This window comes from Phycodurus eques, chromosome 11 (genome assembly GCF_024500275.1).
Source record: "Phycodurus eques isolate BA_2022a chromosome 11, UOR_Pequ_1.1, whole genome shotgun sequence".
NCBI lineage: Eukaryota > Metazoa > Chordata > Actinopteri > Syngnathiformes > Syngnathidae > Phycodurus > Phycodurus eques.
Window position 1 is genome coordinate 5,374,366 of NC_084535.1, and position 25,715 is coordinate 5,400,080.

General features: G+C 42.1%; 1 protein-coding gene across 2 annotated transcripts in view; it reads left to right on the forward strand.

Annotated features, from left to right (window-relative positions):
- Positions 1 to 25,715, forward strand: part of LOC133409914 (semaphorin-4G-like) — a 32,802-nt gene extending 7,087 nt beyond the window's left edge. Inside the window, exons 2-15 of one of the 2 annotated variants that reach the window (XM_061690505.1) lie at positions 1,827 to 2,066; positions 8,736 to 8,887; positions 10,199 to 10,261; positions 10,344 to 10,442; positions 12,248 to 12,338; positions 12,422 to 12,529; positions 14,344 to 14,504; positions 15,654 to 15,817; positions 17,245 to 17,389; positions 19,290 to 19,512; positions 20,180 to 20,295; positions 20,379 to 20,533; positions 21,378 to 21,436; positions 21,939 to 25,715. In XM_061690505.1, coding sequence (XP_061546489.1) covers positions 1,931 to 2,066; positions 8,736 to 8,887; positions 10,199 to 10,261; positions 10,344 to 10,442; positions 12,248 to 12,338; positions 12,422 to 12,529; positions 14,344 to 14,504; positions 15,654 to 15,817; positions 17,245 to 17,389; positions 19,290 to 19,512; positions 20,180 to 20,295; positions 20,379 to 20,533; positions 21,378 to 21,436; positions 21,939 to 22,891 — 2,625 coding nt within the window. In that variant the 5' untranslated portion in view covers positions 1,827 to 1,930 and the 3' untranslated portion in view covers positions 22,892 to 25,715. The remainder of the gene's footprint in view (positions 1 to 1,826; positions 2,067 to 8,735; positions 8,888 to 10,198; positions 10,262 to 10,343; positions 10,443 to 12,247; positions 12,339 to 12,421; positions 12,530 to 14,343; positions 14,505 to 15,653; positions 15,818 to 17,244; positions 17,390 to 19,289; positions 19,513 to 20,179; positions 20,296 to 20,378; positions 20,534 to 21,377; positions 21,437 to 21,938) is intronic. The other variant, XM_061690506.1, reaches the window with a different exon arrangement.

Consider the following 25,715-nt stretch of genomic DNA (forward strand, 5'->3'; position numbering starts at 1 on the left):
TGAAGCTAACTCAACCACAAAGCAAAAAAAAAAAAACAAGTTTGCAAAGCCATTACAGAAAATGAACGCTTATTAAATCAATCAATTACCATGAATGAACATCAAGAGGGAGACTGAAGAGAAAGTTATCACCCTTTTAATTTCATTATCCTTGATCTCAATGTGTTGTGACTTGAAAGTGTCCCAGTTAGCGTGTCAGACGGTATTTTCGCCCCCTGGCTCGTAGCTTCCGCTCCCCCGTTGTGTCACACGTGGGGCTTTCTTTTTGTACTTTTGTGAAAGCCTCTAATTTTCCCTTTCTAAAGACCACATCAGCACCACTTTGTCAGACTGATGGACCGGTCGTCTGAAAGCATGGAGAGGCCTTGACAGCCATTTGAGTGTGCTCCAGCTAGATAAATGACTCCTGAAGGGCTTCTCAGTGCGCCTCCTACGCAACCTGATAAAAGAAGCTCAAGACGAGCCTGTAAAGGCAACCGGCACCTTTTCATTGCAGTTGTCGGCGCTCACGGTGGAAGTCCGTCATAATAGAGAAGTCACTACTGCAGTAATTGGATGTACGGTAAATTTGCACTGAGAAATTCAGTTGGAATGTTGTTGCATCGGGGTGGAAAAGTAGCAGTTGCTGTAGAGTGGAACTTAACTTATCACTTTAGAGTACAATGCATTTACATTTGATCATTTTGAAATGTTTGAAATAGAGGCTTCAAGCTGTTGCCACATCCAGTTGAAGTTTACTGTCAAAATTAAAAAATATAGTGTGTGTGTGTGTGTATATATATATATATATATATATGTGTGTATATATATATATATATATGTATATAATACTTTTTTTTTGGGGGGGGGGGCCTGTTTTTTTAAAGAACACTTGGGTCTACGGTGCGTTTGATTTTTTAATATTGTTTTTGAGTTCATCCATCCATCCATTTTCTGAGCCGCTTCTCCTCACTAGGGTCGGGGGCGTGCTGGAGCCTATCCCAGCTGTCATCGGGCAGGAGGCGGGGTACACCCTGAACTGGTTGCCAGCCAATCGCAGGGCACACATAAACAAACAACCATTCGCACTCACAGTCATGGCTACGGGCAATTTAGAGTCTCCAATTCATGCATGTTTTTGGGATGTGGGAGGAAACCGGAGTGCCCGGAGAAAACCCACGCAGGCACGGGGAGAACATGCAAACTCCACACAGGCGGGGCCGGGGATTGAACCCGGGTGCTCAGAACTGTGAGGCTGATGCTCTAACCAGTCGGCCACCGTGCCACCTTTTTAGTAGTAGTAGTAGCAGTAGCAGTTGCTGTAGAGTGGAACTTAACTTATCACTTTCGAGTGCAATGCATTTACATTTGATCATTTAGAAATGTTTGAAATAGAGGCTTCAAGCTGTTGCCACATCCGGTTGAAGTTTACTGTCAAAATTAAAAAATATAGTGTATATATATATATATATATATATATAAAATACTTTTTAGGGGGGGGAAGCCTGTTTTTTTAAAGAACACTTGGGTCTACGGTGCTTTTGATTTTTTTAATGTTGTTTTTGAGGTCATACTTAGTGTTAAAAAAAAATGAGAACAACTGCATTCATACAGTTAATTACCATCCTGTCTGGTCAATATGATGCATTTTCCCCCAATATTTGGTGTTTTTTTGGTTATGTTATTAAATAAGTATCTGACACTGTTGCGTGCTGTTATATTGCATTTTTGTATAGTGTTGATGTTTTCTATAATTGTGATAGTGGTGGATTAGGTCGAGTAAGTCCCCACTGAATGCCGCTCAGTTACCAAATTGACAATGGCGGCTATGTTTTCTCTTCTTTCAGGAATTCCAGTCACCCAGGCGGCCTGTGTGTGAATATGTTTGTGTAAGCAAAAGCTGGTGCATGCACCCCGCTCACCACGTGCGTGGTCGTGTGCGTGTGTGGAGATGAAGGCGAGCCGCTCCTCATCACTGCGGCTCCTGCTGCTGCTGTTTGGCTGCTGCGGGTGCGTGGCGGCCGCCTATCCGTTCAGATCGCCGCTGGACCTCGACGTGACTCCGCGCGTCACCGTCTTGAGCAACAGTAAGCGTGTTTTGTGTCACTCGCTCAGCACAGGTGCTCATCCGCACAGTCCAATAAGATGCAGTGCATGAGCTGTAACAAAGGTAGAGGTGTTAAATTAACGTGTTCGTTAACGGCGTTGCAGTTTGCAGCGTGTTGGACTTGCAGTGCGTCATACTGTGCCTTGAAATACGAGCGACTTTACTTACGAGTCTTTCGAAATACGAGCCGATTTTTTATTTCTTTATTTTGCTTTGACGAGCGAGCGCGGACTTGAGATATGAGCGCTGTGTGATGACACTGAACTCTGCTCACTTCACAATAAGCAGCACTTCAGCAAATATTGAAGAATTCTTCCAAAAAGAGGCTTCAAACTGTTTGTTACTTCTACCAGTTGGTTTATTGTCAAAATAAGATTACATCTTGTATTTACAACAGCTAAACAGCTGTCTAAAGAAAGGCCTCGCTAGTTTTATGCTAATGCAAATTAGCCTCTTATGCGGTGCTTTAACACTTTTAAGCAATGGGATGAACACAAATGGTTCAGCAACAACATGTAGAAGGACAATATAACAGTACTCACAGTCGTATACTCTTTATACTCCGCTTAGTATTAGGGAAGAGTTGAGACGTTATCATGAATCCCACTGAGTTCTAGACACAACCCGCTACAATATGATTGGCTCTGGCAAAGAGGCAAGCACTGCCTTTTTGGGGAAGACTGGAACGGATTAATGGCATTTCCCTTCATTTCAATTAGGAAAGGGTGTTTTGTATGACAAATGTTGTCAAGGAACGAATTAACCTTGTTGCTCAAGGAACCAAGGTATGGTACTATTTTGCTTTATTAAGAAAGAAATTGTTTTTTTTGTGTGGCGAGCGCATATTTCCAGTTCATCATTTGCAAATTCGACTAGTCGCGGCTTTTAGGGCGGTATCTCTTCTCTGTTATTCACTGAAAAACTCACCTCTCACTATTTTTGTACTCAGGCCGAAAACAGTATTACATGGACTTTTGTTTCATCTGGTGGCATCCTGGAGTCAATGAAGTATATTGAAGTGAGCTGAGTAGTTTCATTCATGTGGCATCGATAGGCAATAATTTTTTTTTGTGTGGTGGGAAGCATTTAGTTTTTTTTTCTTTCTGTGGTCTTTTAATGTCTTCATCATGTTGCCAGCTTTCTTTATTTCCTTGAACTGTTTGCCCCACGGCCGCGGCGCTCTTCCTAAGCGGCTCTTCTCTTTGTTCCGCCCATCCGGCCATTTTCCCGACGACGTATTATCGATGCCATTCCACGGACTTGCCGTCTGTCGTCTTTCAAAGTCCTCTCGCTCGGATCCCCTGCAGAGCACCCGCAGAGACCGCCGCTGCCTCGGCTTCTTTGAGGGAGGCGCCGTGACCATGACAACTGTCGTGCTCGACATCCGCTACACCTGTGCCGACACCTCGACATTTTATTTTCTTGCCTTCTGCCGTGTTCATCCGGGGGAAAAAATACCGTAGTACCTTGAGTTGAATTCGTTCTCTTAACCCAAATCACTACTTTCTCAAATTGTCATTGCCATTAATCTGTTCCAGCCTTCCAAAAAACACCAACAATTTTTTGTTTCTCAATAAGAAAAATATCACTTGACAATATTGTACTGTACAAAAACATACAATAATCAAATTCAATACAATGTAAACACATAAGCAGTTTTTCTTCTGATGTTCACACCCTGGCCATTAGGCGGCAGTATAATACATACAGTACATTATACAAACATGAAGAAGAAGACAGTCACAACTCGGTAATATTAGTCATTTTTTTCCAGACTGGCAAACATACAGTGGAGTTCCACTATTTGCAGGGGACAGGGACCCAGCTTGACCGAGAATATCAAAATTTCTAGGGTAGTTGACGCCCAGTTACAATTTTTTTTTTTCTGCAAATAACGTGGTATAGGTTTCCCCCCAAAAATGTGAACAGGTGAATTCATTCATGCTGAACCCCGAATATGCAAAGGTATATATGCAATACTCACAAGCATTGTATATGCTTGTGAGTATTGTTGTATGCTCTTTCTACATGTGTTGCTGCACCGTTTGTGTTCAAATATGTACTGTTTAAAGGTTTGTACCCATCGCGACATTGATGCTAATTTCATTCCTGTCGATGACGTTTTTAATTTTTTTGGGTAGCATTAGGCTAGCAAACTTTCGTAAGGCCAAGTTATGTGGTTTGTTTACATACACAACTTGTAATTATCTTTGTAATATTGTGTAATTTCTCTTTCATGTTTAGTTGGACCGTAAAGGTCAACAGCTTGAAGCAAGCACACTTGACTTCTTATTTGAAAAACTGTTCACTATCTGCCAAACTTCTGCTTGTTGTGAAGTTTGCTGCCGCCATCTAGGTCTTATCACTTAATCTTTTGCCAGCAAATTTGGACCCCCCCAAAAAAATAATCGTCCGAGCGACGGCTAGTTTTGCTCTAAAGTTGAGGTACTTTCTAATAGCTTCCTCCTCTCGGCATCTAAATCCCGCATTGTGAGCTCCAGCCTTGCCCACGAGTCCTCCTACATGACTCACCTCAGCTACAGTACAACAATGCAGCTCTAATCAACAACCCCAAATCCAATGAAGTTGGGACGTTGTGTTAAACGTAAATAAAAACACATTACAATGATTTGCAAATCATGTTCAACCTATATTTAATTGAATACACTACAAAGACAGGATATTTAATGTTCACACTGATCAACTTTATTGTTTTTAGCAAATAATCATTAACTTGGAATTTTATGGCTGCAACACAGTCCAAAAAAGCTGGGACAGGTGGCAAAAAAGACTGGGAAAGTTGAGGAATGCTCATAAAACACCTGTTTGGAACATCCCACAGGTGAACAGGCTAATGGGAACAGGTAGGTGCCATGACTGGGTGTAAAAGGAGCTTCTCTGAATTGCTCAGTCATTCACAAGCAAAGATGGGGCGAGGTTCACCTCTTTGTGAACAAGTGCATGAGAAAATAGTCGAACAGTTTAAGGACAATGTTCGTCAACGTACAATTGCAAGGAATTTAGGGATTTCATCATCTACGGTCCATAATATCATCAAAAGGTTCAGAGAATCTGGAGAAATCACTGCATGTAAGCGGCAAGGCCAAAAATCAACATTGAATGCCCGTGACCTTTGATCCTTCAGGCTTCTCAGGGCCCGAGCTCATCTCAGATGGACTGATGCAAAGTGGAAGTGTTCTGTGGTCCGACGAGTCCACATTTCAAATTGTTTTTGGAAATTGTGGACGTCGTATCCTCGGGGCCAAAGAGGAAAGGAACCATCCGGACTGTTATGGACGCAAAGTTCAAAAGCCAGCATCTGTGATGGTATGGGGCTGTGTTAGTGCCAATGGCATGGGTAACTTACACATCTGTGAAGGCACCATTAATGCTGAAAGGTACATACAGGTTTGGAGAAACATGTGCAATTCTGTTTTCTTTTCATTAGCGTGCCCCTTTTATGTCAAATAGTCCTCCTCAAGTTAATTGACCTTGCTCCTGCGTGAAGGCTTTCATATGCAAATGTAAGCATCCCTGTCATTCCTGTCATCCAGCCGCTTAGTAGTTTAGCAACCTAATGAAGGTATAGACGCTCAGCCAGCTGACTAAATCGCCTCTTTTCGCAACATTAGTCCTTCAACCAAAATGCTCTGGAAAAATAGCAAATCTTGCAAACAACGCTTGTGTGACATTTGAGAACGGTACAATGTTGCTTATAGTATGACCTGTGCAACTGTTAATGTTTTTTGTGATGAATTGTCATACAGTTTTAAAGAGCTTCAAATTTGGTGATGAAATTAGTATTCTCCAAATGTGCCATACTTTTGATGTGCAGCCATAACCTTCACCTCCAGTATCTTGGGATGATGCAGCCTTGTCTTGCTGCTTACCCCCCCCTACCCCGCACCACCACCACCACCACCACCACCACCACCCATATCAAAACGTGGCCTTTCACCTACAATCTTGTATGCAGCGGCTACGTGCCTCAGCTTGCTATTCCCTCATCGTATAACGCTAATGTAACCCCGGTGGAACTCTGGTCGCTCTTCCGCTGACCTGAATCGTGTTTCCACACACGTGTACAAGGGTGCAGGCATCGTCTCTGACAGGCATCGTCTCGGCTACGGCGCATTGTGTTTGCCAGCGGGGAACCGCTCGTCGTGTGCGCAATCACGAAGGCAAAGTTATTGTCCCGGAAATCCCACGCAGTGATCCGCTCATATTCTTCTTCCTCCCGCTGAGAAGGAGTCGGCACACAATCAGCCAGCAGGAATGAAATGGGGTACGTCGGCAGAGGTGGGAACAAGGCACATGTCTGCGATTCATAAGGAAGTTCCGAGTTACTGTGGCAAAAGTCGAGCAAGTCAAGTCGAGCCGGCACTAAATTTCAAGCCGCGTTAGGTGTTGCCTTGAGATAAGAGTGACCTGACTAACTTTTAAAACTGAGTTTTACAAGATACAAGCTGCCGTTCGGACAATTATTTTTGCTTTGAGCGAACTTCGACCAACAAATGCATTTAGCTTAATGCTAACACACAATGCAAAATGCCATAGAAAGGCTGTTGTGGTGTTATAACACTTTAAACAATGGATATTTGAACACAAACAGTGGAGAAACACAGACAGATAATATAACAATCCTCATAGGTGTATATTCTTTACCCTCTGCGAAGAACGACAAATATTACTGCGGCTTACTGAGGAGTGACTCTCTCCATGAATATCATTGTGTTTGTTACACTACCACCAGGTGGCCAAGGCGCACACACGAGAACCAGCAGCACAGTGTCAATTGAATTGAAGCAAAAAAAACAAAATGTGGCAAAGACAGTTTAATTTTTTTCATTCTGTTTAATTATGTCATGCATGGGGTGGGGGGGGGGAGGTGCTGGAAGGAATTTCCATTCATTTCAAAGGAGAAAGATGATGGAGAAACAATTCATTGCTGAAACAACACATTCAGCACAATGCTTCTAGATAGATAATTCAGAAAAAGGACTGCTACAGCTGATGAGAGCCTCAACTCGTACCGGAGGTGATTTACTGTATCCAGTGACCATAAAACACTTGAAAATGCGTATCACTTTCTCATGAGTGGATGGATAGGAATTTTAAATGTAAATCAGTAGCAAAGAGCGAGCCAAAAGCCACTAAATTGTTCACCTTGGTTGACACCCGTCGACTTGATACGCCGTAATTTACATCATTCAATTGAGTTTGGGCATGTGCTGCACGTATAACCACAGTCAAAGCCGGTAGAACGTGGTGCTTTTGTAGAGTTTGTGCTTCATTTTGATTTGTATTTTTTGGGGGGGGGTCCGTGTTAGTATTTTAGTAGCTTTTTCTCCAGCATTATATGCACTACCCTATATTGTGGATTTTGACTTTTTCTATCCCCCATGATAAACAGGGGGGTTAACTGTAACTGAGTTTTGTGGTTTTTGTCTGATCCTGCTCACAAAACGTGCTCGCTCACATTGTCCGTTGGATATTGCTGTTACAAAACGCCCAGAGGTGGTTGCGGTGTCATGTTTACTCAAGTCGAGCGGCGCCCTGATAGACGGTCCATTTGGCTTGAGTAATCCTCAGGCGTTGTCACATGACTTACAAGCGACAGCTTTTCACCATGCGAAGAGCACATACAGTACGCCGCACACCGTGTCTCTTTGCTTAGTACTCGCAAGGAAATCGACCGCATTATAGTATATAATTTGCTTTCACATACTGTGTGTGCAGCAGAAACGGCAAACTAAAAAGCGTTGGGCCTCTTGATTTTCTTTTATTTCTGTTCAGTGCTACGTACAGCATGTACACCCTTATTCCTTAGCCGAGCTGACTTTTTCATTGCGGCTATAGTGTGAATTGAAGAGAGAGCAATATCATGGCAAGTATCAAAAGGCTTTCCCAACATTTTGCGCTACTATTCCGCAGTGATGCAGATGATAAATACATGTGCACAGTATCCAAACACATTCAGTGACATATGAATGAACTTTCGTTGATTTTTAAACACTGTATTTTCCTCTATATGATGTTCAGGGGCGTTTATTACCTGAACTGCAAAATGGCAAAAGCATTTTTGGATTGATAAATATTCTGACACAAATGCTTTTCATTAGCCTGTCCATGGCATTTTGCATTGTTTGTTAGCATAAAGCTGAATGGACTGTCGTAAGGCAAAGCTGTGTAGTTGTTTTAAATTTACCTGTAACCCTCTTTGTTTTATGTTTAGTTTGACAGTAAACTTTAGCTGGGAGTGGCAATAAACTTTTTTGAAGAATTATTCAGTTTGCCAAACTGCTGTTGATTGTGACGCGAGTTTAGTTACAGTCATGCCACCATTTAGCACTAACCCTAACCCACTCACATTTTTGCTTGAAAGTCAAAGCAAAAAAATTGTCCGACTGACCGTTCCTATCTTGAAAAAAACTCAAAAGTCCGATCACTCGTATGTCAAGTCAATGCTGTACAATTAAACTCGTTAATCAAGGCACAACTTTGTGTTGCTGTTCAAAATAGCCGTCCCTTTCTGCATCTCCCTAAAGTTGTCCAGTGTCACTGCAGCGTGGAGTAGGAGATTATGTTGCAGATGTTTTTTTTTGTTTTTTTTTCCACGATCGTGAACAAATGCCGCTTGTGCCCGCAGATCTACACGGCTGCAGGCGCTTCAGCTCCTCTTCCGCCGTGAACTACAGCACCATGTTGCTGGAGGCTGACGGCCAGCGCCTCTACGTCGGTGCCCGCGGCGCCGCGTTCGCTCTCGACTCCTCTGACATCTCGGCCGGCCCTGCGCTCACTGTGAGTTTGTTTTTGTCCAAACGGTCTTTTAAGTCTACCTCAGCTACATTTGCATTCCATTCTGTTTGTGAAGCTATAAAACATGCACTCGTGTAAACATTATTGAAATGCCAGAAACAAGTTATCACTACATATAGTGTATTGAGCAATGCAATTTTAGAACTTCTGAATGATTTAAGGGCCACCTTAAGGGAGTCACAAGAAGGAGTCATGCCATACCACCTATGACAAAACTCCTTTCAACTGTGGTTTTCCTTGCGTAGGGATCATTTCAGTGCATTGTGACAATAGTATGGTGCTGGCCTCTCCCAAGTTCGAAACGCAATCTTACCCAGGATGAAAAGTGGGACGGTTTAAATTTAAAAAAAAAAAAGTTATTTTATTCAGTTATTGGCTTCACCAAAATCATTACAGCGATAGATTTCTATAGTGTAACTCTGTAATTTTGTTTGTCTTCCACTAACACTTCCAATTCCATCACTTCAAACCTCATTTTACGCTTTGTGAAAACCATCAGAGCTACCTAAAGTGCAAATAAACCCTCTTTAAAATATGTCGATTTACAGATCTTTTATACCCGTTGCCAACAGCTCGTGCAATTTGTTAGCACCTAATTAAGTGCCCACTCTTTGCGATGTTAGTAAATCAGGCCCGTGTTTTTGCATGAATTGGCATGGTAGCTACAGTGCCAGTATACGGTGCATCTGGAAAGTGTTCACGGTGATTCACTTATTCCACAGTTTGGATCGGCTTGGATTGCTTACACTTTTTTGCTTTGATTACTGAGATATTGTTTCTTTGTTAAAGTTACAAACTGGGGATGTGGCTGTGTTCAGCATTAACCAATCAGATTCAAACTCATGTTAAGTGGGCGTCAGCACACATCTGCCAACATTTAAAATGCCACTGATTAACCCCAAATAAAGTTCAGCTGTTCTAGTATTTTCCCCCCCCCTTAAATAAATGTTTTTATGGGAAAAAAATACTTCATCTTTCTTAGTCGGATTAAGGCCGTAACATAAAATGTGTAAAACCTGAAGTGCCGTGAATACTTATATCCAGATTCACCGTACCGGTACTGTATATCCTACTATTCATGCTTTTCTCCAAACAGATCTTTGGAATAGGTGACCAATAAAAATGACCAAAATGTTGGCATGGGGAGACTTTGATCTCGCCATTCATGACGTAGTATTTTAAATTGAACTCGTAACATGCACGAGAATCACTATACTCAAGGATGGAAAAAAAATCCTCATCTTTCATACAACAATAGTCAGTGCTATGTAACCTCCTGTTGTGTTACGTCAGATTGCGTGGGAGGCCTCCCCCGAGCAAAAATGGCAGTGTCTTCTCAAGGGAAAAGACAACAAGGTGGGCATTTAACTTTTCCCCTAGTTTTGTATTTATATCTTCACTAAATATTATTTTTTTCCTCCTCTTCCTCTCCCACCAGACGGAGTGTTTTAATCACATCCGCTTCCTGCAGAGGTTCAACTCCACGCACCTCTACATGTGCGGGACTCACGCCTTCCGTCCTCTGTGTGCATATATAGTATGTTAATGCTACGTTTACATACATACGTGATTTACATATGTGGGTATAGTAGTACCTTGACTCTCTAGCCTTTGCTCTGTCTTTTTGCTTTGTGTTTCGAGCTAAAATGTTATTAATGATTGAGCTTCATATACACCGCCGCTGGAGTGAATTGCAAAAAAATGGAGTGAAATTAATTTTCTGTGATGCCCTGGCGTGTGGGCAAGGAGAGCCACGGTCACCAATGCGCTGTCAACCGTTTATTTAAAGGGACAAACAAATGCACGAATACAAAATGAGAACACTCACAAGGAGCTGCTGTAGACCACAGCTCACACTTACACGTTCACACTGGACTATAACCGGCCCACCCGACTCCAGCTCCTGATCTCACTGGCTAGGCCACGCCCCTAATAGGTACACTTAAAACACAAATTGCATAGTACATACAGTACTTTGACTTCATAAAAACAGTTTTTGTCTTATGTTTTTATCCAATACAATGCTATTTTTCTTTACTAAAAACACATAATTTTTTGGGGGTAAGTAAATTACACGGGTACCACTTTATAGTTATGAAACAACTTTATAGGCTTTAAAAAATGTCTAACAATGTTTGAAAGTCCAACATCGCAAAAAATGTCTTGCTTTTTGTATTTAAAGATAGACTGAAATGGAACCCGATGCGTTTGGCTGGCAAGCATGTGGAGAACGTGCAAACTCCATGCAGACGCGCACAGATTCGAACCCTGAACCTCACTGCAGTGAGGCAGACGTGCTAACCACTACAGCATCGTGCTGCCGTTACCATTTTTCTATTGTTATCATTCGACTGATTTAATTTATTTGAATCTTATGAAGTTCCAACCTTGAGCTCCACAAGCTTCCATTGACGCTTATCTGTGCTGTGTTCCAGCCTCGACACCAACAAGGTCACAAACGCAGGTGTCTGGTTGTTATGCCAACACTTACTTTAAGAAGGAACCAACGTGTGAGTTAGAGAACATGTAGCTTTAATAATCCATCCAATTTTCTACAGCGCTTTTTTGGATTTGGGTGTCACAGCTGACTTTTAGGCAAGAGGGGGTTTACATCCAGACAATCACAGGGCGTACATATAGACAAAAATAATTCACATTCACACTTATGGACAATTAAGAGTCTACCCCAGGGGTGTCAAACTCATTTTTGTCTCGGGCCGCTTTGTAGTCATGATTTCCCTCAGAGGGACATTAGAACAGTGAAATGTTTAATCACCAAATCATATCATTACCATTACACAACAAATTGAGTGATAACTAGTTTTGAAATCAGAAGACAAGGATAATCGTTTGTTCAAGTATTGTTTAAGTGACTGTAGAAGAAGGGTTTGGTAACAGAAAAATGCAATATCTCAACATTATTGTTTATTATTATGGCAATTTGGAATTTGGGTACAGATTTTTTGCAAAAATCACGGAAGTTGACGAGCATGATTTGCTTTCGCAGCCCACATAAAATGATGTGGCGGGCTGCCTCTGGCCCCCGGGCCTAGAGTTTGACACCATGGCCTAGCCTATCGCAGAGGCCTTTTTTTTTTTTTTAATTTTTTATTTTTTTTTAACTTGTATGGCAGTCAAGAATGAGCCTTAAAACAATTTTCTGTACAGTTTTTATGATGGTGACTGTTTAATTTTAATCATTTTACATTATAACCTATAGGGAAATACAGTAGTCTTGGAATTGCGTTGCGGGACAGGTTGTCTTTAACTTCGAAACTTCCCCTGTGCATTGTACACAACCTAAAGGCTATCTCACACTTTTTTTATTTTTTTTTCTCAAAGGATGCTGAAAAATTTGCAATGTCTCCACCTGAAGAGGGCCGAGACAAATGTCCCTACGGCCCGACAACGGGATACACCGGCCTCATCGTCGGTAAGAACCCTCGACAGACACCAGTCATCCACCCTCCAAAAAGAATCCCAAAACTCGAGAGGACTCCTCGGTTTCTCTCTCAGACCAGGAGCTGTTTACCGCTTCCCAGTATGAATTTAGAAGCTTCCCAGATATCCGTCGTAACTCCCCCACACTGAAGACGGAGGACGCTCCCACGCGATGGCTGAACGGTGAGAAGACACATTCAAATGTTATTTTTTAAAATCAGCGAATGTATAGTGCAGGGGTGAGCACAAGGTTCTCTAATACGACACTGAGCATTTTTATTTTTAAGAGATGTAATATTTACTGCATTAATTTACCTCTTTTTCAGAAAATGTGTTAATCCAAAGAAATTTTTTGATTCATCTCATTAAATATTTGTTTTATTAGAAATATGCTGCTACACAACTTAACAAGACCATTTAGCATTTGAAATGTTATATTGTTTGAGTATAATTAAATTGATTATGAATAAAAAAGATGATTTTCATTAAAGTAAACAATTTTGCATATACATTTAGCATCTTCACTTGTATTAAATAGATAGTAATTCGTTATAATTGCAGTTTTTTAAAATACTTTTGAAAAATAATTTTTTCATCATTAAAATAAACTATTTTACGTATACATTTTGTTTAAATTGTTCTCAAATAATTGTTGAATTAATTATAATTGCATTCATTTTAAATAATACAATTGAGAAGAGAAGAATTATTTTTTCATCATTATAATAATTTAACTTGTACATTAACATTCTTTTAATTATGTTAAATGGTTACTACAATTGCATTATTGTAAGACAAATTGAAAAGGAAAGAAAATTAATTTATAAAAATAAACAATGTTATATATATTTACATTTATTATATTTGATTATTACTTAATACTATATCCATCCATTTTCTGAGCCGCTTATCCTCACAAAGGTCGCCAGACCACTGGAGCTATCATCGGGCTATCGTCCCAGCTATCATCGGGCAGGAGGCGGGCTACAGCCCAAACTGGTTGCCAGCCAATCGCAGGGCACACATAAACAAACAACCATACGCACTCACATTCACACCTACGGGCAATTTAGAGTCTTCAATTAACCTACCATGCATGTTTTTGGGATTTGGGAGGAAACCGGACTGCCCGGAGGAAACCCACGCAGGCACGGAGAGAACATGCAATCTCCACACAGGCGGGGCCGGGGATTGAACCCCGGTTCTCAGAACTGTGAGGCAGACGCTCTAACCAGTCGCCCACCGCGCCGCCCTTAATATTATAGTCTAAAATAATTCAATTGAAAAATTTTTGTTTTTAACTTTATTAATACTGTTCAAGTCTCAAGTCTGTTTTAGATGCGCATTTCATATTGCCCTTTTTATTTCTTACCTGAATGAACTGTCCCTTCTATTCATTATAACAAATTTAAAATCTACAGAAGCTTGCCCGTCCCTAAGATAACCATCTCGCCATGATTTTTGAAAAAGCTTGCTGTCCTTGGCTCCATATCGTTGACTATTTGTCAAGTCTACTGAGTGAAATCTAGTTATCGAGCTGTGCATCTTAATGCTTGTTTTCTAACAAGCGGCATCAGAAAGAGCCTCTCGTGTTTGTGTCAATGGCTCGGCTGAGATCATGCATAAACATGAGCTTCTGGATAAAATTGGGTCTCGTTCTCGACGGGGAATAAAAATTGGTTGTTCCCAGTAGTGGGAAGTAGTACAAATACTTTGTTACTGTACTTAATTAGATATTTTTATATGTTTTTTATAATTCAGCATGCAATGTTAGCAAAGCAATGGGAACACACTATTTTGATAGAACTGTACAATGTTCGGCGTTATTAGGAAGTTACCAAAACAAGTATTACATATAAATTAATTGACAGCAAAAAGACAAATATTTCCGAATCAGTACTTGATTAAATACTTCTTTTTGTTGTTGTTTTTTTTTTGTTTGAAGTATTTTTGCTTTCGTACTCTAAACCTCAGGTCATCCCGTCTCCCTCTTTCAGAGGCCAACTTTGTGGGCTCAGCGCTGGTGAGGGAGAGCTTGAGCAGCAGCGTCGCGGGCGACGATGACAAGATCTACTTCTTCTTCACCGAAGGAGGGCAGGAGGAGAGCGGAACCTCCGGCAGCCACAGCAGGGTGGCGCGAGTGGCTCGGATTTGCAAGGTGAGCAAGGACTTGGCTAATGGTAGCCTGACGGAAGGCGTTTGTCATAAAGCCCATTACTAATACTCTTGTCAGTTCATGTCTGTGTAGATTCTCTGTCATCCGGTTCATCATGGTTATCCGCAGTGGTTGAAACATAGCAACTGGACTTCTCTTGTTTTTTTTTTAAGATGTTGCACATTTAAACAAAAAGGCTTCTTCAGTTGTTCCAACTTTGTGGGACCAGTGTGGAGGTGGCTCCTTCCTTTTCCAACATGACTGTGGATCGGTGCACAAATCAAGGTTCACAAAGACACGGATGAGAGAATTTGATGTGGATGAACTTGACTGCCCTGCACAATTCTGACCTAAACCCTGTAGAACACTTTAGAGCAGAGACTGGGCCAGGCCTTCTCATCCAACATCAGTGTGTAACCTCACAAAAAATGGTCATAAACTCACTCCTGAACCTTGTTGAAAGCCGTCCCATGAGAGTTTAAGATATTAAAATTGCAGAGGGTGGACTGATGTCATATTAAACTCTTTTGATTAAGAATGGGATATCAATTAAATGCATCTGTGAGTCAAACCCGGGGAGCGAATGCTTTTGGCATTATACTGTATCAACCTTTGTTCACCTGTCTAGTGGCAAAACAGCTAATTTGTAGCCACTTTTCTTGTGGAATGAGAACATTTAGGGGGTATTCAGGACATTAATGTAAGCGGATGATAGGTGATGGCGCAAAACTATCTTTTTTTTACATAAATGGCTTCTTTCTCACACCTGTCAAACCAGTGGTCCTTCCTATCCAAAATTCAGACATTGTTTTCCTTAATAGAATGTCCATTCTTTTTGAGATGCATATAAACTGCTGACTCCCCACCAGAGGAAACTGCTCTCCTATGTTGTGCCATTCGCTTGTGCAGGGGTTTCTGAGTCTCGCCAATGTAGAGGCCATTGTACTCCTCAATACAAAAGTCGAGTCTAATCTCTCTTTTAGGTGGCGGTGTTAGCCATAGGTGTCCATAAGCTTTTTTTTTTTTTCCCACCCCCCTCCGCCCTTGCCATCTGCTGCTCTCTTCCCAGGGTTCCTCTCATGTGCCAACTTGAACCAAGCGTCTGTTTTTTTTCTTGTATCTGACCCTCTCTTTCCACCTGTTCCACCTCAGGGGGACCGAGGAGGCCGCCTTACACTCCAGAAGCGATGGACGTCCTTCCTCAAGGCCCGGCTCACGTGCTCCTTACCCGAGTACGACTTCCACTTCAACGTGCTGCGCAGCGTCTTTGTCATGCCCGGCGACACGCTCTTCTACGCCATCTTCGGCCTGGGCTGGTGAGTAGAGGGGAGGGGGAGGAAAAAGTGATGCAAGTCTGAGATCGATATGTTAAGACAGTCGGCGCGAGATGAAAGGAAGGATGAAACAGCAAAGACGGAAGATGGGAAGGGAGAATCTGCCGAAGAACAGATTAAAAATGCACATTTGAATCTGTTTTAAAATTAAGACTGGAGACCTTTTTCCAGTTTGGTGTACAGTCCTCTAATTCGGAGCCCTCCAGCAAATGACGAAAAGCCGTGGCTCATTATTGCCAGAATTAAACCGTAAATGCAGTGCTCACCTGCTATATATCGTTAGCGCCCTCACTACAGTATTTATTTATTTATTTTTTTTTTTAAGTGATTGTTTTTATGGGATTTTACACTATACAACGGTACCTTATGATTTCTAATTTATCCCATGACCATACTCAAATCTCAAAACTCTATCTTAAGTCATTGTTCCCAAATGAAATGGATGGAAATGCCATTAATCCTATCCAGCGCCCATAAAGACACTTGCTTGTAACTTTTTAAAACACAATCTTTTTCAATATGCATCCCCACGTCTTTAACTTTCACTGCAAACATTTTACAACATAAACATAATACCATAGCAACTTCAATTCAGTACAATACATATTACTGGTAGGGGTTGAAGGACAAAAGATTGAAGATGAAAGCTGAGTAATAACTAATGAATGAAGTTAATGATATTTTTCCAGCACAGTGCGTGGTCACCAATCTTTACTTTTTTTATTCATTTTTTTCAGGCAATGGCATTTCACAACAAAGACGAAGGAGATTAGTCATTACTTCCTGTAACTAGTTTCATATATCCCAACAAAAAAAGGCCAAACTTGATAATTACCGCAACATCGACGCTAGTTTCGTTAGTCCGTCTTTGGTGTTTTGCGTCGGTGTTAGCATGAAGCTAGCGGACTTTCGTATGACAAATTTAATGTGATTTGAGTAAATCCACAACGTGTCGTCGTTATGAGGGAAAGGAGAGCCACGGTTTTCAAAACAGGGTTTGTACATTATTTTTGTCAAATTATTAAATATGAATGTAATCTTTGAGAGAGTGTATGAAACCTCTTTTATTGGTCTCCTTTTCCACATTCTCAAGTCCTGCTTCTCACCTCTGACTGTTTTTCTACTCGTCTTTCCTCCTACTCTCTAATCTGCTCCTTACATCTCTGCCAGAACTCCTCCTGTGCCTTCTCTCCTCTTACCATTTATCTTGTTATTTTCATCTTTTTAAACTAGGTGTGCCACTGATCTACTGTACTTCTTCTGTGGTCGCCATGGCAACACCGGGTTTATCGCCGTTGCCGCTTGCACTGTGTGCTCTGCTCTCGCTCACTGTGTGTGTGTGTGTGTGTGTGTGTGTGTGCGCGCGTGCGTCTGTGTGCATGCTTTTTTTGTTTTGTTTTTTTTAAAAGGAAAAACATAAAGGCGTCTGCGTTGTGTCGCTTCTCGCTGTCTGATGTCCAAGAGGCCTTCCGAGGGCCTTACATGGAGACCCAGGACTCTGGCTCCAACTGGAAGGAATACAGTGGAAAAATTCCTGACCCGCGACCTGGAACGGTAAACACTCACACATACGATACACACGTATGTGTACAGTGGCACCTTGACTTAAAAACTTACCAGTTTTTCCAGTTCTGAGCCATCGCTTGGTTGATTTTTATTTATTTATTTATTTCTCTCCCCACTTCGAGTTGTGAGCCAAAATTTGGTGTACGAATATTTCGCAAGGAGCTGCTGGAGGCCACAACTCACACCCAGGCGCTCACAAGCAGACTACCCGTCATGCTCCAATGGGGTCCCTCACGTTTATCACGTTCTGTAAATGCTTTCTACAAATGAAACGTGTACATGTGGCAGTTTTTGCGTCGTTTGTGGCGGGCCTGGAGTCGGCGGGGCTGGGGGGGGGGGTCCCCACATACTGCCACTCAATAAATTTTTGCTCATATTAGTTTTCTGTCAACAAGTAATTTGCTAATCCATCTCGTACCAAAATATGCAAAAGAGCACATTATTCACATACGCACTGCACAGTTCATTTGCATTGATAAAAATTATTTCTCTCGCGCTCAGTCACAAATACGCACGCACACACACACACTCAAATCCCTGTGCAGGTTTTGATACGCCCTATTATGTACTGTCAGGTTAAGCTGCGTAAACCCTGTTTTCATACACCCGACTGAATAATCCACCCCAGCCATTACTAACTATTTAAGACAGGCACACCCTTCAACATCCCAGCAGAGTTGCTGTGCTCACTCTTCTCCCCTAAAAAAAAAAAAAAAACACCCGTCACCCAGTATGACGTACATTCACCTCATTCGGCATAAGAAGCAAAATAAAGCTCCTGTCTCTCAACGGAGATCAAATGTAAGTGATCCTTAGCAGAGATCCAAAAAGGAGGCAGATTAGAAGATGGAGGCTGATAACGAGGGTGAATGTCTGTAAAAGGAGCAAGATGAGACTCCAAACCCCAACTAGCTTATACCACTGAAATCCTTTCCACTGCAATTAACTGCATTGCACAGCTTTGGCGGCGACATCTTTTAGTACCGAGACAGCCCGGGTCGTGGCTCGCTTAGCGAAAAGCAGACGTTATCCGCCGCGCTGTCACTTGAACGCTTAATTTTTAACTTTGCTATTAAACACCAAGTGGCAGACGGTCAAGGGGGGGAAAGCCGCTTAGATGACTCGGCCGCACTCATTTGAGAAAAGGACCCTTGGAAGTTCAATCAGGTGTTTTGAGCTCACGGGCTAAATGGGGTCGACATTTCTTTGCATGCTTGAACACTCGCTAAGCCTCATTTGAACCAGAATAATTTTTATTTGCCACGTTTGTAGGGGAAACAAGGAATTTGTCACCAGTAGTTGAGTCACTCTTTTACAGTGGTTGTCAAACTTCTTACACAAAGTACCGTCTCAAAAAATACTTTGATAAAAGTTCAATAAAAATCGTCCCGAAATAAATGTAAAGAAAATATCCTAAAAATAATAAATGACAATTTATTGTACGTAAATACAACTGAGCAGGTCTTCACAAATGTACTAAAATACTGTACTAGATTTAAAAAAATAATAATAATAAAAAAGTTTGTCACATTCAGCATTCACAAATTTGCTTATTCGCATATGTTTGGAAACCTGTCCTCCATTACTTACTGTTTTTGTGCACAGGCCAAAGCCTTGTCTAATATGAAAATATTATTTCTATGCCATCGTGTGGAATGTTGATGTTATTGCATGTTGATTACTCTTGGATTTGTACTATTGGTGGCGGGGCTCGGTCCCTATCTGCTGCGAACCTCCACCTTACACCATTGTTCTTGAGCAGACAGTAAGAAAAAATAACACACTGAAACCAGTTGTAAAAACTCAAATTTTCCATTTCTGTATTTCCGCCACCTCTCCCTTTCTGTTTACTGACGGCTTTCTTCGCCCCGTTTTTTTGTCCCCTCAGTGTATCACAGACGCTACGAGGGCCAGGGGCATCAATTTGTCCACCTCCCTGCCCGATGACGTGCTCAACTTTGTCCGAAGACACCCGCTGATGTCGCAGCAGGTCCAGGCTTTAGACCGCCGCCCCCTGTTGTTCAGGAGGACCACAGACTACACACACATGGCTGTGAATGCGGTCCAAGGCTTGGATGGCCAAGAATACCATGTATTATACATGGGAACAGGTGGGTACCACTGGGAAGGAGCTTGTCATCTTCAAACTGTTCCCTTAATACTCTATTCATTTACAGTGAACCCTTGTTATTTGAGGGGTTGGCCAAATAGCTAAATTTAGCAAATAATAATGATGAAATTATTAAATTAAAAGGTCCCTAAGAAATATAGATCTCTGGAGAAAATGAAGAGATCACTGCAAAATTGACCAAGCGAACTGAAAAAGTTAATATCTGATATAGAAAGACCCTCTGAAGACCCTTTTCATTCTACTACACCTGCTACACACTTTAAACACATTTATACTTATTACAATAAATTTAAAGCAATTCAACGGAAAATACTCGATCTATTGTCTTGTAGTGTACATGCACGAGGAGGCGGAGTCTGAAGTCGGCAAGTTGTGTGTGAGTGTCTGGGGGGGAGCTGTGGCCAACAGCAGCTTCAACGTGTTCAGTGTTTTACTGTCCTCCCGGCTAAAAGTTGCATCGGCGACTGCGGCTCTCCTGGCCCTCGATAATGTCAGCATTTTTCCGTCCTGTGATTGGTCTGTTTGAGCAAAACAAGCAAAGTTTGACGAGCAAAACACGTCTGCAGCGATCTACGCATATTATGACATGATCGACATTACCAGCTTCTCTGGTGAGTATGATAAATAGTATGTTTTGTGCCCCTCAGATGAAGGCTGGCTGCACAAGGCCATCCATGTGGAGGGTCAGCTGCACATCATCGAGGAGCTGCAACTGTTTGAAGAACCGCAGCCGGTTGAAAATGTACTCATTTCTGTCAAACAGGTTGTTTGTCTGACCTTCGCGCACACACACAAACACACACGTGCGCTTGTCACAGCGTTCACTATTTGTCTGTTCTGTAACAGATGAGCGTGTACGCGGGCTCTCCGTCAGGCGTGGTGCAGCTGCCCCTGTCCAGCTGCCGCAGGTACGCTTCCTGCTACGACTGCATCTTCGCCAGGGACCCTCACTGCGCCTGGAGCGGAGACGCGTGCGTGGACGTCTGGGCGTACGCAGACAAGTGCGTCTCCTTCCAGTGTTTGTTTGTGTGTGTGAGCGAGCAAGCGTGCTTCAGCGTATTTTTTTCCTAAGTGGAGCATTCCACAACACAGCACTTTGCATTGTAACCAACGTTGGGGCAGATACTATGAGCAAATAGAAATAAAGTGAACATATGGAGATAGGTGCGTGTGTGTGTATTATCAGGTAAGGTGATCAAAGAGGAGCACGTTGCCTTTTTGGCGCACCTCAAACAACACTGTGCCCTGTCACAGAGTCCTTTCCAAGAAGTATTACGTAATCCCTCTGTTGGCAGAAACAACTGTGAGCTGAAAGTAAACACAGTGCGCAGCTGTGTACTCCAGGCCACGTTTCCAACAAGTGCTACACTTTCGGTCACCACAGTACAGTTTGAAATGGTAAACCATCGACCAGTTGTGCTGTTACTTGAAAAGATTGCATTTTTATGCCCTTTTTCATGTACACATTTCCTTTCAAACCTTTAAATCTCAAAAGATCAATGGCTGGAAACCTTATTTTCAATGATGTCGGGAGGACAATGTACAGAAACAGAAACAGCATGGTGAGAAGCAGTTACATTCAGAACCAAAATGGCATAGCATTAATTGCACCACCAGGCACCTAGCATGTACACCACCATGAACCCATGTTACATAAACAAACTTATTCAGCAGTTAAATTATTCAACACGAACACCTTCACGAGGCTTATCGATTTTCTATTGCGTCCGGATCGTAGCACCCATATTAAACGAGTGTTTTGCATCTCAAATACATCTTGTTCATGTTAGTGCAAGTAACTTTTGCTTTTCAGTCATGTTTTGTTTTCTCGCCTCTCCTTCACAGATCTACGTTAATCCAGGACATCCAGCAAGGCCGCACGGGGTGTGACAACACTCAAGGCGGTGCGTAGAATTCTCAAAAGGTTTGCTCTCTATGAAAACCAGTGATGAAAGTGAAATTAAAGAGTCAGACAAAAAGATGCAGAGTTGGGCGTGGAGACGCCTTTTGAAAGTTGATTATGCACGCGCTCCTCTCCTCTGTTCTTTTAATCCCATTCTGAGGCGAGATCTGCTTGATATTCATGGCAGGCGAATGCTGCCTTCCTCCTCGCAGTTTCAATCTGATCAAATGTGACAGCTCCTTGTTTGGGGGTGTGCAAGGTGATAAGATGGCTGAAAGTTTAAAACTTTGGACAACCTTTGATATATGCAAGGAACTGTTTTTTTGAAATATGACAGAGGACAAGGATATATGTATTTATTTTTATTTATTTTTTTATTTAAAAAAGGTATCTAGTACTGCCTCTGGGTTGGCTTGTCCTGCTGAGAACTCAAATGCGAAGGTAGCACTTCATATGCAATGTGTGTACATGGTCTGAAATGGGACTTTTTTTCTCTCTTCCAGACGTGTCCACGCACAGTCGCTCGGTGCGCGTCGGCGACGACGTGCTCTTGCAGTGCGAGCTCAGCTCCAACCTGGCCACCCCCCTGTGGACGCTGGACGGCCAGGAGCTGCACGGCTACGGCCTCAGCTCCGGCTTCCGGACCGGAACCGACGGCTTACTCGTCATCCGGGCGCGCCGGGAGCAGAGCGGCCGTTACACCTGCTTCGCCCTGGAGAACGACATCCGGGTCGCCGTGGTTACCTATAACGTCACCGTCGCTCTCGACCCGACCCTTCCGCCCACGGAAGACCCTCGCCGCCGCTTCATCGCCTCGCTGCCGCCCACTCCCTCCGAGGGGGCCCCGGCATCTCGGATGCCCCATTCGGAGCTGCTCTCTGCCAAGAACATGGAGGCCCTGTACCTGTCCCTCATCACCATCCTGGGCAGCCTGTGCGTGGTTCTCGCCGTGGTGCTGTTCTACCTGGGCTTCTGCCTGCAAGTGGGCAACCAAGGGAAGTACTCTGTACGCACCGCAGCCGCCACCTACCCGGGCGGGAAGAGAAACCCCAAGAAGCGAAATTCCTCCCACTTGGAGCTGAAGACCATTTCTAGTAACGGCCACGGCGTCCACAACGGCGTCTCCAAGGTGCCTAACGACGAGATCCACGCTGGAGGCTTCCTCCAGATTGTCCCAGGTGAGGCTTACACCTCGCCCAACACGGAGAACGACGCCCCGCCGCCCCCGGCCCCTCCGCTGCCCACCACGCCGGAGTGCAACTTCGCCAACGGGCTCTCGGCCACCCTGCCCAATGTCCTGCGGCGGATGAACGGCAACAGCTACGTGCTGCTCACGCAGAGCGACGCCGAGAGCGCCGCGCCGCTCTGCTCGTCCTTCGCCGACGAGCTCAACAGTATCCTGGAAAAGCGCAAACGCACTCAGCTGATGCCCAGGCCGGACGAGAGCTCCGTGTAGGCCAAGAAGGAGAGAAGACTCTCTTTGCTGAAGTTTCTGAAACGCGGCAGAAAAGGAATGATGGTGAAGGTGTGAAATTGAGGGGGAAAGAAAAAATCTTTCTACCTCCCTTCATTTGTGCCCTGAGGGACACGTGCAGCTTTGAGGAGAGAATTTTCAAAGTTGGAAACTTTCCATGGGAATTTAACAGAAATGTGGGAATAAATGGAAATAAACCAGGTATTTATTTCTCGGGTTACTCCGGTTACCTCCCACATTCTGAAAACACGCATATTAGGGTCTTTGAAGACTACAAATTGTCCATTGGTTTGAATATGATTGTGAATGGTGATTTGGCAAGATGTCCTTTGAATTGAAGATATGGGACGGGACGCCAAATTAAAAGCCCTACTAGCCAAGAAGCAAGGTTATATAGGCTAATAAAATATGGTCAAATTGGATCCTTGTTTTATAATTTGACCTTCTGCAAGCAAATTAACTACCATAATTAACATAAAACTTACATCAAAGAGAGAAGAATAGTCCCAAGGTGTCCAGCCCTCTCGGAACGAATGGAACAGCCTGCAGCCACACAACAAACCTTTTTGCCCAAAAATCAACTTCCAAAAGGCCAGACACGGACCAAGGCTACCACAGGCCTACACTATAAACACGACGGAGACGCGGGGTAACGACATGGCATTTCTAAAACATGTGACGTGGATATAACCGGCGACGTAGCAGTGCGGTCACTTCAAAGCTTCCCCGCGACTCCCAACATTCCCCATCTTTAATTCCTGTGGAAATTTACCAGGAACTCCTTTACAGCCTTTTGGTGAATACTCTGTAAATAAGAACGTGTGGAGACTTCCATATTTGGCTGGACTCAAACCGGGAGCTTTGTTTGTACTAACCCCGTGCAAAGATGGGACTATTTTTATTTTATATATATTTTTTTAATTATTAAATGTGCCATTCACTTCTTTTTAGACTACTCACAAAAAAATGAAGGCACTAGTAGTAGTGGGACACGCTGCTGCCGTTCATTCACTCACGGGACAAGCCGAAAGTCACAACAATTATTCCCAAAAATGTCCTTCTGAGCCTAAAATGTCCTAGAACCTTTACACGACCACTTCTATGCCTTTCAGTGAGTCTTCCAGTATCTCCGTTTCAACCTCCTGATGTGTCACAGAGTGTCATAAGCAGGTTGCGACAGAGAGACTGGAAGATTCACAGGTGTGGAAGTAAAACTTATGGGGTGTTTTCATTTTATCTGGAAATTTCCTCCGAAAGCCCAATATCCTGAACTGTTTTGGGGTAGTGTTGATGAATATTGAACCAAGGAGGAGGAACATGACAACATGACTTTTTAGTAACATGCTCGATAACAGTGGTTCTCAAACTTGGATCCGGGGGCCACTACCTAAAACTTGGGGTTCACAAAATAATTTGCAATATTGTACAATATTGTATCATTTAAGATTCAGTCAAATCTGAAATTGGTGCATGTTTTTTTTAACAAAATGTGGTTATTACAAAAATAGTAATATTTTTTCGAGAACAAAAATGTAATTTTTTCAAGAGTATACTTTTTGCAATATTAAGAGAATAAGGTTGTTAATAGTTGTTTTTCAATTCAATTAAAAACGACTGCTTACGACTTGCTAATACTTCTTGAAATAAAAAGCTGAATGTGTATGTAAAACACATTTACACACTATCAATTTTTATTTACAGTAAATCAATTAGCCAATTTAATGAGCTAATTAAATAGAAAAAAATAATTTATTGTTAATTTTGCTCATTAAATTATTGTAAATAAAGTCAAAATATATCAAGTATTTTAAATTTTCATTAAACGTTTATTTTATTGTATTAAATTGGTTAATTACATTATGAGCATGAAAATATTTATTAAAATCAACTTTTATTTGTTCCGATAACTTAGCAGTTGTGTTCTAAATTTATTTTATTACAATTTATTTTCGTTATTTTTTTTTATTCATAGACCTCATGAAACAATTGGTTAATTGATTCATTGTAAATAAAACATTCTTAAAACATAACTTTATTCTCGTAAGATTACTTCTAAAAAAGTCCAGCTGTGTTTTTAAGAATATGACTTATTGGAAAAAAATGACTATTCTGCTAACGTTACAGCTTCTTTTTTTTTTCTCTCTCTCTCTCTAAAAAAAATGACTATCGTAACATTACAAGTTTTTCTTGACGCTAGACGTTTTAGTTCTTGAGGTATACACATGGTCGTTATACTTGCAGTAATTGGCGTTAGGATTTGTCTCCTTTAAGAGGTCCCTGGACCCAAAAAGTGGGAGAACCCCTGCTCTACATGAATTATATTGGAGCCACAAATGCATGCAGTTGCCTTAATGAACAATTTCATGAAATATTACATTCTATTTTAAGTCATTGGATACTAATAATGTTTTGAAGGCTTTTCAAATGTTAAACTCCTGACTGAGTCTCCTACTAATAACATTGCATTTGGTGTACACTACACTTAAAAACAAAATAAAATAAAACATATATTGAAATGAAGTGATGTTATTTGTTTGAAAATGTTTTTTTTTCTGTGTCGTTTTATTAATTTCAACCCTGTATGAAATATGTTGGTTTTATTGTTTTGAAGTGAAACAGCAGTTTTTAAAGGCTCTCAAGGACTGTGATACCAACAAGCCAGAGGACATTTTTGGATGTAGGAGGGCGACCGCAGACGTCACACAAGTGGAACAGACGGACGGACAACACGGACGGACGCGGGACAGCAAAGGGATGTCAATGTTGCAGCCGAGGTAATTTATTTGTCTCTTTTTTGTGTGTGGGT